At 46.0% G+C, this 19,865-nt stretch overlaps 1 protein-coding gene across 2 annotated transcripts in view; it reads right to left on the bottom strand.

Annotated features, from left to right (window-relative positions):
• LOC144729103 (double-stranded RNA-specific editase 1-like) overlaps positions 1 to 19,865 on the bottom strand; it is a 100,431-nt gene that overhangs the window by 28,376 nt on the left and 52,190 nt on the right. For both annotated transcript variants that reach the window (XM_078609032.1, XM_078609033.1), the window contains 2 exons: positions 11,679 to 11,793; positions 4,420 to 4,588 (listed from right to left, as the gene is read on the bottom strand). In XM_078609032.1, the coding sequence (XP_078465158.1) occupies positions 4,420 to 4,588; positions 11,679 to 11,793 (284 nt within the window). The remainder of the gene's footprint in view (positions 1 to 4,419; positions 4,589 to 11,678; positions 11,794 to 19,865) is intronic.

The following is a 19,865-nucleotide window of genomic DNA, read 5'->3' as shown; positions in this document are numbered from 1 at the left end:
CTATAGTAGTATCTATTAACTCTATAGTAGTATCTACCGACGATAGTCGTAACTACTAATGCTACAGTAGTATCTGCGGACTCTATAGCAGTATCAGTTTACTCTATAGCAGTATCTGCTTACTCAAGAGAGTGCCGTGGTGAGGCCTAGTCCCATGCAGAGCCCCCGGTCTCCCCTAGATTGCCCAGTTGGCCAAGGTGGCACCTTGGCAGGCTGGGGCTGGGCTGCTACACCCCCCACCCACCTTCCGCTCTACAATAGCAGTAACTACAAATAACTACAAACTCTACAGTAGTATCTACCTACTCTACAGTGGTATCTACCTACTCTATAGTCATATATAGCGACTCTATAATACTAACTTAACAGAGTGCCGTGGTGAGGCCTAGTCCCGTGCAGAGCCCCCGGCCTTGCCTAGCTTGCCCAGCCGGCAGAGCTAGTACCTTGGCCACCATCCCCCCACACTACAGTAGTAGTATCTACGGACTATAGTAGTAGTATCTCCCGACTCTATAGTAGTAACTGCGGGTGGGGGGGGGAGAAGAGGACAAGACACATTTGGATTTTGAACGTGAATGAGAATTTCCCCCCCACCCCCCACCTAGTCAGAGTTCTCGCGCATGCGCATATGCGTACTTTGGCACCACCCTCTGCTTATAAAAGGAACTGCTTATAATAGTAATAAATTGTTAATTTAACTACTTTACATTTGACTGATGGGAAAAAGAAATATCGATTTGTCGGTCGGGGGCTTTTTGTGTCATACATGTGTAGTTTGTTGAAATGTAAACCCAGCAGTTTGTGAGTTAAATGGGTCACAAGATGTGTCCACACACACACACAGACAGACAAAAAATGTCATTTATAGGTAAGATATTGCATGTTGAACTTTTTTCAGTGTATGTAGAATACCGTGCTAATAGGAGGTGTGGGGGAAGGACACCTAAACACAAAAAGTTATTCTAAATAAATGAGTATTCAATCTAAATTATTTAAAGTCAATAGCTCCAGTGGCTTCCTAATATCGGAAGAGTGTTCCACACGACCGCAGGAGGGCATCTGAAAGCACGCGATGTAGTGACTGTCTTTGTAAAGTACATAATGAAAGCACCTCGGCATACTTACCACCCAACCCCTTACCATCACAACCACTCACCCGCCTCCCATCAATACACAACCCACACCTCTCTCAACTTCTCCCCAGCATGACACTCCACTCAACACCCACCTCACCCTCCATATCACCCATAAAAAACATATTCATAAAAAAAAATTTAGAAAGCAATTTGCACTGAAATATGTTTCAAAACAATCCTAACAAGTAAAGAGATAGATGGTTTGATTCTAATCGGGGACATATTGCATGCACGACACTCGTAAAATGTAAACTAGGTCGTAGCCTGCACACCATTTCTAAACCCTAAAACAAGTGGCAGTAGCATTGCCAAACATATAAAACACACAGCATTGTGACATAAACATAATGACATACATTTTTGTCAAGTTCCAGCTCTGAGAATTAAGAAAGAAAGAAATAATCATTCCGGTTTGACTGGCACACGACGGACTCCTTGACAAGCAGGATGCGCTCCTTGTGAAGTTAACCCATTCTTTCCCGTTCCGAGACACCTGCAAGTTGCAGGGTGGGTGTCCAGTTCATCTCTGAATCTAGAGAGGCGTAGAGCCGTTGTTTTACATGTAGGAACAACAGGTTCCACACTGCCCACCAGGGATTATTTGTCTGTCGTACATATGGGAAGGGGAGGGTGGGGGGTGGGAGGGGTGGGGCTGGGTGGAGAGGGGAGGGTGGGGAGGGGCTGGGTGGGGAGGGAGGGGCTGGGTGGGGAGGGGAGGGTGGGGAGGGGCTGGGTGGGGAGGGTGGGGCGGAGAGGGTGGGGAGGGTGGGGCTGGGTGTGGGGTGGGAGGGGTGGGGCTGGGTGTGGGGTGGGAGGGGTGGGGCTGGGTGGGGAGGGGCTGGCTGAGTGGGGGGTGGGAGGGGTGGGGCTGGGTGGGGAGGGGCTGGGTGGGAAGGGGCTGGTCACCCCGTGGTGCCCTTATAAAACTCAACGTTTAACCAACACACTACACTATACACGACACGATACACTACACTTATACAGGTAGGAACAACAGGTTCCACACTGCCCACCAGGAATTATTTGTCTGTCTATCGTGCACGAATGCACTGTCCAACCAAGTTCCTACCTGCCCACTCCGAAGGAACGTGTTTAAAGACATTGCACTCACCACAGAGAATAGTAGCGTCGCGACCGCACTCTACCATAGCTGGCGCCCACACGTCCTTCCGCGTGGCCTTGTGGGAGCCTCGGTACCGATAGTTATTTTACTTTAGTATTCTTTGGTTCTTTCGGTGAAGTCACGTAGGTATAAAAAATAAAATAAATTTAATCACGACGTTTCGGGCGCAACACAAGCGTCCGTCATCATTATTTTACTGTAGTATTTCTTTAGTTTTTTTATTCTGATAATGTGCAGGTACATCATCGGAATGGCAAAAGGTTAAAAGGACATGTGGAGGGACCTCAGAAGTAGCTCTCGATAGTAAAGGAGGCAATCCTCTGTCAGAGTTCCAAATGGACATATCTGCATCTTGGGACATGATGCCATTATACGCACAATTGGTAAATAATTGTGTGAGTTTGTGAGACCAGGAAGATGAGCATTAAAACATGAATAAACTAATCAAGCGGCAATCCCTGAAAAGATCTGTACGGCATGCAAGATAAAATGGTCAAACGTCACAAGCCAGAGGGATATGATGTATTATGCACTTTGCAAATATCATGTGCAAATGCAGACTTTAAAAACAGCTCATGTCGGATTATCTGCAGTTGTCTGCCTTCTGCTGAGAAACCACATGCAAACCTTGCAAAAATATCTTGTTAATGCGCTGAGCCGCAGCAAACTCAGAGGGGTCTGCAAATAATTGTCTGACGTGTATACTCGATTTGAATGTCATTGATGTAACCAGGTAAGGCCCACTGAGATTTGCACAGGATAAAATGTGGAGCTTTTATAGTAGATATTAGATATGATTATGCATGCATATGACCATATCACCAAGAATGCACTCAGTCCCATTAGACCTTGGAAGCTAAGCAGTGTTGAACCTGGATAGTGCTTTGATGGGTGACCAGCATGCATAAAACTGGCGTCGCAGGTGTTGTACAGCAAAACCCACAGTTCTGTACCAACCTCACTGACACAATCACGCACTGACCAGCGTGGTGAAGTATGGTCAAAGAACCCTCACTGCCTGCAATGAATGGGGAGGCTTCTCATCGAGCAATGGAATGACAAATAGGCTGCACGTGCACAATGTATGTCACGTAACCTGTGACACTCACACACAACCACCTACTTACAATCTCGTGACCAGTGGACCCACACCAACTATGAGTGGCCTCCACATGCACAACACTCGAGCAAGTGAAGGTCGTCGTAGGGCAGCAGCGCTGTCTAGACGGTGACACTGACACCCACACTCCATTTGCAGGAGCCCATTAATGTGTGAGAGTAATTATTTGATGAGACCTGGATAGTAGTGAAACTCGGGAAAAGAGCTCGGTTTTTTAATTTGCGAGCGTGGCGGGTGAAACCAGAAAAACAAAATATTAACAAATCATCCAATCCTGAAGTTGGATGGGGGAGGAGGGGGTGACTCGTTACATGCCGCCTTCTGCACAATATCAGTGGGAAGACTTTGATCATTTCCTGCATAAATAACTCAAACGGCACAAATGAAACTGCTGACTCTGTGTTGTATGGATCAGTGATGAACGCAACTCTCAACGAGGCTACAACGTTTTAATAAGTTGCTGCCATGCTGCGCAACCTGAAGAAGCGCTGATTTATCCTTCCAGGGAGAAGTGCTCACCACCGTAGGAAGGTGGAATTTACACATTTGGCTTAGGCTAACCAATGGAGATAAGGCATCACACATTTTTGACCCAGGGGTATTCTGACTGTTCTCTTCCAGAGATTCAACCTCCTTTTGCCTATATTCCTCACCACGAACATACCATTCTACATGATCACTTTCATTATTAATCTTCTTTACCTAGGAAAGCCTGAGGCTCAGGACTCTCTTTCAGGAGGGTCCTGCCAAGTTTTCGAAGCAGGTGGGCAACGATTGCCGAGTGTATTCCAACCGAGTAATCTAACACACACTTTGACACTACCAACAAACCCACACACATGCCAACAGCTATTAACACACCCTTCGGCATGTTCTCAACCCACCAGTCCACAAACTCGTACCTCGATCTAAACTCTTCCACACGCGCTCTTAACCAGCGAGAGCAGCCTAACACACACATGCGCCCGGCCCCTTCACCACAACCAGCCCACCCGTCACGCACGCCCACAGCACAGCAACCCCCGCCTCGCTCGCCTCACCCGGCGAGCATCTCGAGCTGCGAGTAGAGGAAGCGCAGAAGGCAGCGGCGCGACACGATCTCGGCGTGGCAGTCGTTGAGGGCCAGTCCACGGTCGCTCATGTACTCGCCGTTGATGCACTTGGTGCCCGTCGAAACTGAGATCACTCGTGCGTCCTTCACATCCGGGCCTGCACACGCAAGCGGACGAGCGCGCGCGCACATACATGCAAGCAACATGCACGCGCACACACATGGGAGGATATGCACACATATAAGCACAGGCACGCATGCATACATACGCGTGCATACACGAACACGCACGCACGCGCACATACAGGAGAGGAAACAAACACATGGAAGCAAGCACACGCAGGAACGCACACGCATACATACAGGCATACACAAACAAACATGTGTGCATGTGTGTGTGCGCACACAGACAGATACAAGGGTATACAAACATATCCCCCTCGTGTGCATTGCAGGTGGGCAAAAGAGAAGGGAGAGGTGCAGACAAGAAACACACAGACACACACACAGACGTAGTCACTGAACGTCAAAGAGGAAAACGCACATTACACCACTGCAATGGAATTAGAGTCGGCGAGGAGCGGTAGCGGCGTGACAAAATTAATTTTAAAGTGCCAAAGATGCTGTGTCTTCAAGCAGTTTTTATCAATCCGACAAACGCACCGCACCGTTCACTTAACACGGCCTTCACACGGGGAACTGCTTCTAAAAGGTAATTACGATCCACCGGCATGACACCCTTGATTTTCCACCCTTTCTTTAAAGATTCAATGGAGACCAGATGCCATTAATTAACCAGCGACCTGCTCTTTTTGAAAACCAAATGTTTTGATGTTTGGGGGGGGAAAAAAGTCCAAATAAACTCATGAACACTCACATATATGCCACACAGCGAGCGCATCGTGCCCAAATGAATTCCTGTAGAACAAGACGTCAACTCGACGTCTGCTCAATTTCACATTGCACTATCTTGCAATTTTTGCAAAGCTGCGGGGAAAGCACCATAAGCAAAAGAAAACATGTTTGAATATTGATATGGCTCCGGCATGGAACATAAGCGTATGTAATGTAAAACACGCTATATCATTGCATGGGAGGCTAAGGAAAGCAATGTCAACATTCAGAATGAAAGTGTTGAAAGATGTAATGAGGAAGTAGGGGCTGGATGCAATGGGTGGGACGTGTGCAGGATCAAGAGGACAGGGTGGAAGACAGGGTGACGCTCATGTAGACAATCCAGGTTGTGTCTGCTGTACGACGGCTAATGGATCTGGCAGAAGGAAGGAAGCGATGGTGAGCCGTTGGTTGTATTTTCAACAGCACCGCCCACAACGACCCCCTTGAATTCAAGTCTGGCATTTCCGTTGAACCACAGCGAGCAAAGCAGCGATACATAACGCACTCAATAAGCCCCGGTCTCGCCAGGGTGCCATCTATCACCATCAATCAATGACGAGCAGCGATGGCTTTTAATCATTGATGAATGCGCAGGCGGTACGCCGGCATACCAAGGGGCGAGCTTCATTTCACATTCAGAGTGACGCGCCTTCCAGCTGGTGAGTAAGGGAAGCTCGAATCAATCCGTCTGCATCGCGGCGGTACTTACAGCATGATGTGCGCTGAGACAACTCCTTTCGTTGCTGGGGCACGAAGCTATGATGTTTTCTCCCCCACATGCAATTCGTCAATGTTTTCCTCACCACCCTGCCCTAAACCCCACTAACCCTTGCCCGCTCGTAGTCCATGGGGCCACCACCGAGCGCTCGTCTTGGAACGTGTTACAACGCGTCAACGGCGCGCCCAAGAGCAACCAACAGCAATATGTTACACGATTAAACGGCTTTGTTCGCTTTCCATCGGCTTCAGTGTCACACTCCGCGCTAGGCGGAATAATTATTTCACTGATGATGGGGATGGTATGTTTGCACGTGTTCACAAAACTTAAATGCAGAACTTTAGGCTGACCTTTAAAACATTGAGTCCACATTGAAATATGATGGGGGGGGGGTTCTCAGATTTATATAGCTTTCAGCATAGCCTTTATGAGTATTTGTGTCAAATGTCAGCTTTCTAGCCTTTCTACGACATCAACAGATGTTATATCCATCACTCACGATGCCACGACGTGTTAGCTGTTGCTCTATCACGTGTGTGTTTATCGTATTTTATATTGCTGCTGGGCATCACAGCAAAGAGGATAGATATGCACTCCCTTAAAGATCACGTAAAGACAAGTGCCTGTAGGTGAGCAAAAATGAAGACTGGGGCCTGGTGGGGTGGATGTGGCCATGCACACCTGTCTCCCCATTGCTAATGTTCACAGAACCACACCAGGTAGTGTATGTATGTTTAACTTCTTTCGCCCCGTACGTAGGCAACCATGTTAATCGGAGGTTCGCGGATTCAGAGGTACGGGATCGGTAGTGTACTCGTGTTTTACAAAAATTTACACAGGTGAGGCCGAGGCCAACTCCTATTCCTGTTGAGCATCGTGATTTCAACCTGGATCACCAGCATTGCAGAAGTGCATTTATCACTATGGGATATCTTATCACACACTGTCAGGCATCTTTCCTCTTTTGGCTGCCACTCGGTTATTCGTCTCGACCACTGGCGAGTAAGACAAGCCCACCATGGTGGCGAGATTTTAAATACCTCGCCAGGTATACAGGAGGTTGTGGGTTCGATCCCAATTCTGACACCTATATATTTGGAGTTTGGATATTCTCCCTGTGGTCGCATGATTTTTCTCCGGGTCCTCCGATTTTTCCCTCCACATTTAGAATCAACATGCATTTCAAGTATTTGGCTGCTATAAATTTCCAAATGACAATCCACTTCGTTGAGCTATCATTTGTGGCCACGGCGCTTCTGAAAGAGAGCTAAATAGCTCGGTGGGCCTTACCTGGTATAAATAAAAAGTTTAGTTTATAGTTTTCATAGTTTCACCCCTTCTTGCCCGGCCCCAGACCACTTCCTATTTTCAACATGACGTCTCTAACCTGCATGTTCTCTCCGATCCACGCATTTATCTTTCTCTCTCTCAGCATAATTCCTCACGCATACTTCTCCACGCTTCTTTGTACCCATTTAAAGCGTTGCGCCATTTTGTCAGTGCTCACACTTCAGATCCATATGTCACGGCAGTTAATATGCACCGACTGAAGTACAGTCATACGTGAAGTCTATTAACGCAGAGGTCGTGAATCTTCAAGATGAGCGCCGTGATCAAAACCCTCCATGGTAAGCCTGGCAGCCGATAACTCCGGAAAAAGTCTCGATAAAAGGTATGCCGAGGATCTGCCTAACACCAGCAAGTTTACCAGTACTGCATTCTAGCCAAATCTGTCAGGCGGTGTTCAGAAACCTATCGTTGGTCTTCGTGACGCGCCAAGCGGGCAAAATTTCTGTCCAGCTTCTGCAGCGTAAAGTCAACTTAAAACCTTGCGCGTCACCTGACAGAGTCACATTTTATATCCTACATGGCGTTGTTCAGCAACGGCACACATATATGTATGTGTGCAGAGCCTGCATCTACTTACAGTAGTTTTTGTGTGTATGAAAAGGCTTTTGCAACAAGGAAATAAAATAATGAAGACCGATTAATCTTTTGTCATGAGGCAAAAAATAAAGCTTGTTATGATTAGCGTCTGATATATTCCACCGGAATGAAAAATAATGACATTTAAGTCTAGCATTATATTCAATTCCCTTTGACTTTTAGTTTTCAAAGAAACTGTATAAATACACTCGCATTTACATCTATATCTCTATCACAATTACAAAGAATCCTGTAACGTATTAAATTTAGAATGCTAGACAAAATGCAGGCCGTTCATGGCCAAAGTCTCTGTCTTCGACAACCAAACAAGACACACAAGCGCAGCTCTTTGTTGAATGTTAAAAAGGAGGAGATATCTGTTCATGCGGAAAGATGAATCGAGTTGCTACGGATGCACAGTCACCCGATCCCCGACTTGCGTAACATCTGCAGCAACATTTTTGTTTTTCCACAATGCAAATCGCGTTCGAAATGCGCAACTATTATATTTTTGGACCTCATCCGTTGTTCATAAAACGGAAAAAAAGAGACCGTGAAATATATCCCTTGAAACTTATTTTAAAATATTAAATGGAGGACGTCGGTGCAGGCAGAACCACGTATTGTAAGTGACAGGTCCTGCTTAGTGCGATATTTCACTGTAATGAATGAGCTACATGCATCGCCAACACTATAAAAGACAAACAGGGCCAAATTACAGACTTGCTTTTTACGACCGCCACCTATCGTTTCACAGCTGCCGCAGTTGTCAATTCTTTACACCTGACCAAGAGGCCCTGCGTGCAAGAGTGGAACAGCAAGCGTCAATAATTCAATTTCCCCCCACATTTTACGGGGGGACGGCCGTAAGTGAAACCAGCCTTACCATGGCCGCTCTTTGATTGAGCGTCACTTGCCCCGCATTTACCTCCGCAAAAATGACGTCACCGGAGGGCAATGCGCATGGTGGTGGTGGTGGCGGCGGTGCTTGCAAAAGCCCGGCAGCCGCTGACTGCGCAAATAAGTCGAGCGGAGCGCACGTTCGTAAATAAATAATTATTCGGAGCCGAGCCCCAGGAGTAATGACCCTCTGATTACTCGCGACGTTAACGGTTCGGCGGGGCCAATCGGCACGTAACCCGTTCTTGCCGAGATTGCCGTTAGCCCGTCGACATTTAGAGTGTTCAGGGCGAGCAAGCGTTGGTGCTGCGAGGAGAGTATCTGTATTCTGTGCTCCTTAATAACATCGACAAAGAAATGTATCGTGTAGGTGTTTCGCAGTCACTCGTAATCCAAATGTGGTTACCGAGCGTTAGGCCTTGTTTTGAGCATTTCTACCCTCAAGCTTTTGCTACGCATTACTTCTGTCAAGTTTTCACCATGTGAGCAGTGGTGAAACACATAACTTGGGGCCGTAACTGGAAGACCACACCTGGAGATATGCAAGACTCGCATAATGCGCCCTTACCTTCTTAAGTAAAACATCGTCGACTATTTTACAAGTTTGATCATTTGTGGTTGAGAAAAAGGCCAACGGCACTCGTAAGCATGTCAACTGAAACGTTTCTTGTTCATTTGGGTAGAAAAGAAACAAAATGTGAGAATTAACAGATTACAATTGTGCGATCATTGCCGTAAGTGGCATAGAAGGTAGTCTGGGGTTAAAAATTCATATTTCGGTACGCCATTTTTCCTTACTACAATAAACCACCACGTCGATTTTCAGCCTCGAGTGATAATGTTTCATTATTATACGCTATAAATATATTTGCGACCATTTTATTTCAATATTTGATTGTCTTCATATGTTGTCACTTGCACATTCCTGCTCTCCTTGCTTTTTTGAACCCAATCATTTCCTGCAAAATGAGATTCTATTTAAAGTGGGATGTTGTCGTGCGGTGGTGGCTATGCACGTGGCACACTGTGGAGGCGAGGGTTGGTGGACTATTCGCACAACTCTCTTCCCGTGGGCATGAAGGTGCCATAGCGTGAGAATGTGGCAAGCCAAGTGCGAACTAATATCTGTCGTCCGTATAGGACAGTGTTCCCTCTGAAAAAATCTGATAGTCTAACAGTGAGGACGTTACTTTCCCTCTATTTAAGACCGAAAACAGTAAGATTTGTTCACAATTCTGCAAAATTGCCTGATAAAGTTGGTTGTAATCATCTAGTGAAACGTCGTACTCAAATTGTAAATGTTGTGGGTTTACTCTTCAACACAACATGTGTGCTGAAGTAATAACTAATTGGCACGTTTTGTTGACGTGACAAAATCTTACTATTTGGCTGTGTCGGATGGTGGCCTGTTAACGACACATTTATATTTACGCGATGTAACCCAAAAAAACTTTTTAATGCAAAAATATTGGTCGCGAAAGCCTACTAGGTGTTAAATGGATCTTAATATATAGAGGACTGCAGAGCTTGGGCAATTGTTATCGACGGCTCACTGCCTGGCCTCCTTCCAGCTGGTCCTCAGCGATTAAGACGCGTAATTTGCATGAACGACCCTATATAAAACAAAACATTCGGCTGTCTCTAAATGCATTAAAATTATTAAGCAAATTCATGATTCTTACTGTTGAACCCAGCAATGGCATGCAAGATGACACTACATTTAAAATGCGTTTTTATCCATCTCCATACATAGCAATTTACTTCTCCATATATATAAAAGGCAAAGTTGTGATTATGTGTGTCTGTTCAAAATGTTTAGCGTACTTCCCGACATGCAACAAACTTAACATTTGCCATGTGGATACTTTCCAGACTGTACACCATGCAAAAGTAATTAAAATACACTTGTGTTTTTTTTGGCGGGGGGGAGCTGAATAATGCAGAGATTTTTTGCACGGCAAGTGAGCTGTGACGTCAAATCTGTCACGTGACCCGCGCATGTGGAAGCGTAACGCATTGTAGCCGCGCTACGAACCCGGCGACCCGAATTCGATTCCCGCTCACGGCCACCACCGGTGACGATTATCTGAACCGGCTCTGGGCCTCTCCTAGGTCGACTCAGCCTCAAATCAGTACATGGTGTGGTGGGTGAACATCGCCACTAGGGAGACAAAGGTGGCCGGGCGTGGTGAATCCAAGTCCCGGGTGAAGCCGGGTAGTAAAGCTAGTTATTCATAAGAGAGAAATTTTGAATAATTTACTGTCAATCGACTGCTGGATGAAGTCCCCTCCACATTGTGTCAGTCAGGGGCTTTTTTTACCACGTTTGATCACGATGGACAATGTACGTTGGTGCAGCAGGGATCCAAGAATGCTGTAGATATCACTCGCCACTGATTTTAGGCATGGCTAGGAATCAAACTCGGGTTGCTGGGTTCAAGCCGCATTTCTCAAACCTATGTGCCGCCAACCCACCACCAACCACCCCCCCTCCCGCTCACTGACTAAACACAATTGTGTTGTGGGATTGCGTTTGGAAGACTGCACTTGCACGTTATGTTCGTGCGCAAACTTTCCCGGCGCCTTTCTACTTCGGAGCCGTGCCCAAAAAGCCGAGACGCAATCCAAAAAGCAGACGGCGATAATTAAACTCAGCAGCTGCAGCGATGACAACGTAATAAGTGCCTTTTCATGAGTTAGAGGGAATACGGGAGAAGCTTTACTGGGTTTTTTTTTGCTGCCTTCTCACTCCACTTTTCTATTGCTCCAAAGCCCTCCCCCCCACCAAGCGAACACGCCCCGGCCACCTGCAGTCATGACGATGCCAGCCAGCACTTTCCGGCGAGCGTTGGGCGACGTGAAATTGTCGGTTAGCTCGCCAAACTTGTCCTGGATCAATCGAGCCACCGCATCTGCCAGTACCTGGAGGGAGGGAAAGAAAGAAAAAAGAGAGATGGCAATCAGCGCTGCTGCTGGCAGCACGACACCGCGAGATGATTGATGTACTGCACCGCACCGAAACCTGGAATATCAAGTGAATTGCCAGCCTGGCGCAGCCATTAAAAAAAGCGGTAAGAGCCGATGCCAACGATTTCTCGCAAATGCGGTGCAGCCAAAATGAACCGTCCTCAAACAATGGCAGCCAAAGTAAAAAAAAATCTAATTACCGAAATGTATTAATTAAATATTTAAGTGCGCAAAGTTTAAAGTTTTCAAATAGAGTCTTAAATTACTATTTTGTCAGATTGTCATCTTCTTAAATACGGTCACGTCAGGTTTAACGAGACCAAAATTACCCGTGAAATCAATTACCGTTCCACGTGTAAGTAAACGTGCACTGCACCGGCGACAATGGGATGAATGGAGGAGTGTGCACAACGCCACCATAACAGTCTGCAAGGGTACCGCCTTCAACCCGTGGTCGGTGTGCTTGACAATGGCCCAGTTTACATTTCTTCCGCGTGATAGTTTAATTTTTTATGGCGATTTATATGTCGTGTGCTGTTATATGTAATCTACAGTCCAATGTCAGTGCTGGTTGGTGAAAGGCAGGGGAGAGGAGTCAGGATCGGTTCAGATATCACTCGCCACACGAACAAAGACAGTCACTGCATTGCTTGCTTTCAGATGCGCTTCTGTGGCCGTCTGGAATGATTTTCCTTCGAATATTAGGATGCTACTTTTCTGACCATATCCATCCAGTGCTCACCTAGCTGCATTGGCATCCAGTTGACAAACAAATACATTATAAGGTCGCACTCATTAGACACAAAGTGGTTGCCACAAATGAACCCCAGTACCTTGCTGATCTCATCAAGGAGCATAAACCATCACGCAAACTCCGGTCATCCTCGCGGCAACTTTTGGCTAGCCATTGCACAAAGACAGTCACTGAATTGCGCGCTTTCAGATGCGCCTCTGCGGCCGTCTGGATCGATCTTGCTTCCGATATTAGGAAGCCAATAGAGCTATGCACTTTTAAATCTGGATTGCAAACTCATTTCTCAAGAACCGCTTTTGGTGTTTCGTTTGTTGTCCTTCCCTTTGATCCCCAACAAGCACGGTTGGCTTTGTACGGTGCGAAAGAAGTTCAACATACATACATACACTCATGTAAGCTGTAGCTGGAAATGGAACTCAAGTAGCCAGGTTCATAGTGCTGTACACTCACCACTGCGTCACTGCTCCACACACAGCTCTATTATATACCCTGTGCTATGAAGTGGATATAAAATACCTTTTCACATCATTACCATTTGTAAGAATAGGTTACTATCTATAGGCCACTATCTAATCAGACGGATGTGTTGAGTTTTTTTTAAACCAAGTCCAAAGTCTTACCTGCAAGCCGACAGTAAAACGCGCACGTTAACGGTTTTTTGGTAACCGTATTTACACAATTTTCCATTGTTAAAACAAGAACAAAACTCAACCAAATCCACCTGCTTAAATAAAGGTCAATCAGTCAACAGTTTGCACCCAATCACCGTGCTTCATTTGGCAATAAAGATGAAGGAGTTGCTACTATTGAGTCGGTTTTCATGGTCGCACCGTAAAGCTCTCCTGTGCTTAGGGGTTAAATCGCGTGCCGTTCGGCACGATGTCCGACGATTTAGCTCCACACTAAGCTCCCCAGAAGCATGAAGACGATGTGGGGAATATGGCTCCCAAACGACACTGCATGAATCTTCAAGCATGTGGAGCAACAAAGACGGCGAACAACAAGTGATACAACACATGGTACAAAGACAAAGATCCCCCATGTAGCCTTAACAGACTGTCAGGGCAAGTGCTGTTAGCGAGCACCTATGAAGGCCAGAACGGCACACGAGGGGGTGTGTGGCCAGCACCATGCCCGGCCGCCTTTGTCTCCCTAGTGGCGATGTTTTTACGCACCGCACCAGGTACTCACTTAAGGCCGACTCGACCAAGGGAAGGCCCAGGACCGGTTCAGATCATTGTCACTGATGTTGGCCGTGAGTGGGAATCAAACTTGGGGAGCCAGGTAGCTACACTACCCCTCCCCAACATGCTGTACAACACACAAACACATCGCAGACCTATAACGATGTAACGCACACACACACACACACAAATCCCCATCAGCCTGGTCAGCCACCTCCTGCTGCAGCTGCGATTACAGTCACCACGGTACAACAAAGCTGAGTGGGTGTCAGAATCATAACCTGCCTAGCATTGTCAGACGAGCGGATTGCGCACATTTGAGCCAGAAATCGGCGCTTGCTGCTCAATTCTAGAGTCAAATGAATTAATTGGTGATGCTGTGCGCGTTGGCCGGTGGTGCACGAGCACAACAAAGAACTCGTTCCACAGCTGTTGCTTCGAAGAAGGGTCATTGCCGGAAAGATCGCCTGTATTTTATAAAATAAATTCCTTTTAAGGCAGTGTTATTGATGAATGGGCGCTATATAAATCTGAAATATAATAGAATGAGTACATTTTTTTGTGTTTTTTTATAATCACGCAATTTAAGAGGGGCCCCCGCTGCAGGAATTTACGATTGCGGTGCGATACCTACTATGGCAACGCAACGTGGACGGAAAAGATGAATGTCTCCCCATTCAGTGTTACGGGCAGTTGAGGCAAATTCTGTTAATGAAGCTCTATGGAGGCTGCCGTGGCACACAAGGGGATTGTGGGATCTGCACTCCACCTTGTCTCGTCTGAGTCAAGGTTCACCCCACAGCATTAAAATGTCTGGTTGAGTTGACTTAGGAGGAATGGTTCAGACAACATTTAGAAACGTGCATTGAGAATATTTTTGCCGATATACATTTTCACATGATAAGCCACTTCATTGAGCTATCATTTGCAGCCAGCTCCCTTCTGAAAAGAAGCAAACAGCTCATTTGGGCTTTACCTGGTTTAGTTTTATTTGTACCTTTCCTATACTTTGCACTCCTATTGTGGTTTTTTATTGCTTGTTGTTTGTAACGTTCTGAACTGCCCCGACTGGAAATCTGTGAAAAAAAGCTTGAAAGCTCATTGGATTCCTCCAGTATACGTAAATATTCCGATTCTGAATAATAACTGATATACAACACCAGGAATTGAACGCAGATGAACCACTGCAGGCACTACACAACAACAATGTGTATCTGTATTATCACCTAAAGGCGAAAGCATTAGAAATTGTTGTACACCAACAGTATGAATGATCTCCCGCTGAGAAAGTCCTCGCAACAGCGATGTAGCCCGATATACACATTTACATAGTCACAAACACACACAAAGACAAAGATCCCCCCATTCAACCTACACAAAGCTGCTGGGGAAAGTGTTGTTCACGATCATTTACGGAGGCAGGCACATCATGCAAGGGGATTGGGTGGCCAGCATCGTGCTCAGCTGCCTTTATCTCTCGAGTTCTGATCGTTGACACACCACACCCAGTAGGCACGTAAGGTTGAGTTGATCTCGGGAAGGACCAGTTTAGATAATCACCTCTGTTTGCCGTGGCCAGGAATCGAACGCGTGTGCACAAAAGACAAAGATCACCCTGGAGAGCCTTAGCAGACTGTTGGGGCAAGTGCTGTTAGCGAGCACCTACGAAGGATGGCACGGCACACGAGGGGGTGGGTGGCCAACACCAGGCCAATTGCCGGTTCAGTTAATCGTCACTGCTGTTGGTGGCCGTGAGCAGGAATCAAACTTGGGTCGCTGGGTTCATAGCGCAGCGCGCTAACCGCGAAACGCCGATCTCACACACACACACACGCGTGAGTACATTTCAACATGTGCATATACATACACATATTAACTGCTTGGGAACGGCGTCACTCTGATGGAACAGGGGCACATCGTACCCCAAAAAGCGTGCGAAGACGAGCACACGAACCCAGGCCGGAGAGCGCGCGCATGCGCACACACACACAGAAAACGGGCACTCGCACGCAAACAATCGCGTGCAACATCGTTCCAAAACGGCACACTAATACCCTATACGGCCCACGCTGCGGCTCAGCCACTCGGCGCTGTGCCGGGAACAAAACCATCAGTCTCTCGCCTGCTGAAGCTCTAATGCATTTAAGCGAGTGTGTATTGATTGCTCTTGGAGAAAGGGACCAATGCCCTGCCATCAAGCAAACCCACTACCGTAGATCACCACAACTAAGCCCCCCCCCCCAACCCTTTTGTAACCTGCTACTGGTCAAAATAAAACAGAAGGAAAAAAAATCGTATTTTTATTTTGCAAAAGACGTAACAACGTAACTTATTTTAAGAAGTGGCACGCGATGCATTACATTAATTGTGACTGCGTGCCTCGACGTGCAAACAACGCCAGTTTATTAAGCGTGTTTTCTTTGTCTTGGTAAATTGCGCCGGGTGTCATCAAATTCGCCGTGTGTAAACACTGCCGGCTGCTCTAAGCAATTGTTCAATGATGAATTCACGCCGACGCCACGCAGAAATTGAGTTATTTTAAACCTCGGCTGGGATCAATGCTTTGAGCAAATATTTTTTTTGGGCCCGTTCCACATTGCCGAGGACTTGAGCCGCAGATTAACGATGCTGTCCATTGCGAGCGGTCCCTAAAGCCTCTTAAGGTGGGAAAGAGGATCTTGGAAGCAAAAGGTAGCCATGAAGAATGGATAAAAAGAACAGCCAACAATATAAATCAATCAGATCATTATCATCATTATCATCAGCAGCAGTCAATCAACTGCTGCAAGAAGGACTTTCTCAGCTGCCAATCCTGTGATGTAAGAATCCTCCTGGCATCTGCACATGGAACCAATTTCAGAAAAGGTTGAGAAGAAAACAATCGGCCACTCACTGTCATTGGTTGCGGCCTTAATGCAACACAACCCTCAATGACTCATTTGCACCCGGATGCACGTTTTCCTGCCCTAATGCAGCAGTGCAGCAAAACTGGCGAGATGCCGTACACGGAGCTGCACAGCAGCCAGGGCGGTGGGCTGCAATCAAAAACGAGACGCGGAGCCATTAAGCAGAGAGTTCATTATTCAAATCCGATCAACAAAATTAGTCCATTCTAATAAGTGCGGAATCCCATGAGCGGATAATATTGAGTATGCTGCCTTTTTGGAAATTAAGCCTCGATTTGTAAAATAAAAGCGGCTTCCACGAACCAAAATGCAGCTTGGAAGTACGCACAACAACCCACTGGCTGAAAAACACTCTTCAGGATGAAAACGAAGCCCATTGTCCTCTGAGACCTCAAGATATGCCCCCGCCGCTTCAGGTTAACATGAACTGCATTAGGATGATAGCTGTTCTAGGCAGGACACAAAAGATAAAAAAAAAACCTCTGCTTACAGGGCCAATAAAAACCTGCACAAGCAGCAGGCCCCTTTCCCAACATCTACTCAACGTCTGGTAACATGAAAAGCTCGAGAGGAGAGTCAATCTGACGTCAACATAATACAAACGTGCTCGGCTTTTCGTTCTGCAATTACTCCAACAACGGGGGCCAAAGTTTATTGGATCCATCAGTGGCTCCTGCACATTTCCACCAGCGTGGTCCTTCTGCCTGGCAGCTGGTATTTTTTGTTTTTAAATCCCCGAAGAAAAGGCACGTGTAAAAGTTTTGAAATCAAACGGCTACGGACGAGTACCGCTAAAGTAATGGTCCATGGGTAAGGCAATTTCCCACTTGCCTACGACATTTACACTTTTAAGATCCACCTAGCACCCTGCACACGAACCGATGTTATTTGCCTCCTCTCCTCTGCGCCAGGTCAGTATTCTTGGCTGCCACTCCCTTCATTATTCTTGACCATCGGCCATAATTCCTTCGAGCGATGTGTCATGCCCGAACCCACTTAAGTTTTCTTAACAGTTTGAATGATGTCAATAACTTCTTCTTTCATTCAACATCATTCTAAGCGTGCATCTCAGTCAAGGCAAAAAAAACACGCTTCCTATTATAGAACTCCTTCACTCACTAACGTCATAACAAACTGTTAACAGGTCCGGAAAAAATATCATAAAACTGCTTCCATAAAATTAACTTCAACTGGCCTCACACCCAACCTCAGACTCTTTACAGAGTGGATAAACTGAAGTTAATCATTCAATGCATTTGCAGCTTTTGGACCTCATAACTCAGTGAGGGGAAGAGTTGTGACACAACGATTGGCTGTGGTTTGATTTCAGTCACCCCCAGCTGGATTCCCGACCCACGGCTGCCAACGGTAGCGAGTGATATCTGAACGACAACTCCTGGGGCATACCCACCCTGTATGAGCAAATGACCCCCATAACCAATATCACATGGCGGGGTGGGGGGGGGAGCTTCATTCAGCAGTAGATTGACAAAAGTCTGCAATTATAATAACTGGGTGAGAATGAATGAAGCATCACACTTACATATCATACATTTTTTACTCAGTCATCAGTAACTGAGACTATTATCTCACCACACTTGAATAACTAATTTAATTAATGGTGGGATTACCACAATTAATCCAATGCTCTGCAATATGCATTAACGCTCAATCCACCAAGTCGTCTCTGTTTCAGCATTCACTGATCAAGGAGCGCAAGGCGAGAGATGGAACGATACGAGTGACCGTCAATGTAGATTAAAGATGCATAAATACATTTAGTGGGGGGGGTGTAAGTGGTGTTTAGAGGTTCAAAATGTTTTATATGAACTTTAATATCACCCCCACACAAGGAGATTATGAGTGTAATGTTCTAATTAACCCGTCTGGCTACAGCGAGCACCAGTGGCGAGTGATTTCAGAAGCAGTCTTGGGCCAAGCTTCATCACAAACCCACGTGGATAGGTCTGGTCAAACAGTCACCGCGGGTGTGTGGAGGCCGTCATCCAGAAGTGGATTGACAAAAGGTTTTTTATTGTTAACAGAATACATTATTTCAATAAACTTGCTCTTTTGTTTATCACAACGCAGACGCGTGGAATTATATTGCTACAGTGTCTCAAAGTATCAAACTTGTAACACGAAACTATTGATTTATTGATGCGTTTGTCATCCCACATATAACTTGAGAAAAGAAAGTATCACAAGCATGAGTAAGACACCAAAGAGCAGTACAACAAAACAAAAATCTCTTTCCAAGTTGTACATTCGTTCTTGGCAAGGGCACACCCTAACCTGCAGAGTGAGAAAAAAATGTTGAATAGATTTGTTTGTTGGTTGCGATTGCTCGCTTCAGACCGCTATTGACTGATGGCTGGACTTTGTCCATCCGTCTGCTTTCCACCACAGAACCAAAAACGGTACAAATTTGAACCTCCGACGCCAATGAAGCACCCCCCCCCCCGGCCCCACCTTTTGTGTACAGGGCCGTGGTGGCAGGACAGCATTGAAGACGCCACGGAAACTAGTTCTACATCAGTACAAATCGAATTAGCACTGCACAACAGTGTGCGGCGCTACTTTACGTGCTTTGTGCTGGCCCCTGACCGATTTGTCAGTGTTAGTGGCAGGGCCGCAGATGACGGCAATACACAAATTAATCCGTGTAATGGAGTCTACTAAAGCTGGCACAGTGATACATCCCCTATTAAGCCGAAACTTTCTTATTAAAACCAGGAAACTAAAAAAAAATCCCATGTTTGGGTATGTAATCCCCTGGGCATTCAAACTCTGCATAGCAAAGTAAGAAGAAATAAAAAACTGATTACTATAAACCGTGCGTATAAATGATGAACCTTGCTATTCTGCACGAAAATATAATTTTAAATGACATTGTGGGAGTTTAATTTGTACGAGATTAAACGAGTGAATTGCCAAAATGGTCTGGATTACCATTTTAAGCAGTTTTGGTGGGCATGCAGGGAGGCCATAAATAACACGCATTGTATTATTTTTCCAGTCAATCATAGCTGATCACCATTAAGCTGCAAACGTATTTGAATGTATCACGTGGAATTACATTAAAATGTACACCTCTATATGGAGCTTATTTCCATTTCAATTGCTCTCTTATAACCAATTGTTCTGTCACTTAATTTTCATTACACAACTTCTCCTTGCACT

Source organism: Lampetra planeri, chromosome 31, assembly GCF_965212315.1.
Source record: "Lampetra planeri chromosome 31, kcLamPlan1.2.h2, whole genome shotgun sequence".
Classification (NCBI taxonomy): domain Eukaryota; kingdom Metazoa; phylum Chordata; class Hyperoartia; order Petromyzontiformes; family Petromyzontidae; genus Lampetra; species Lampetra planeri.
This window is presented reverse-complemented; position numbering and strand designations above follow the sequence as displayed.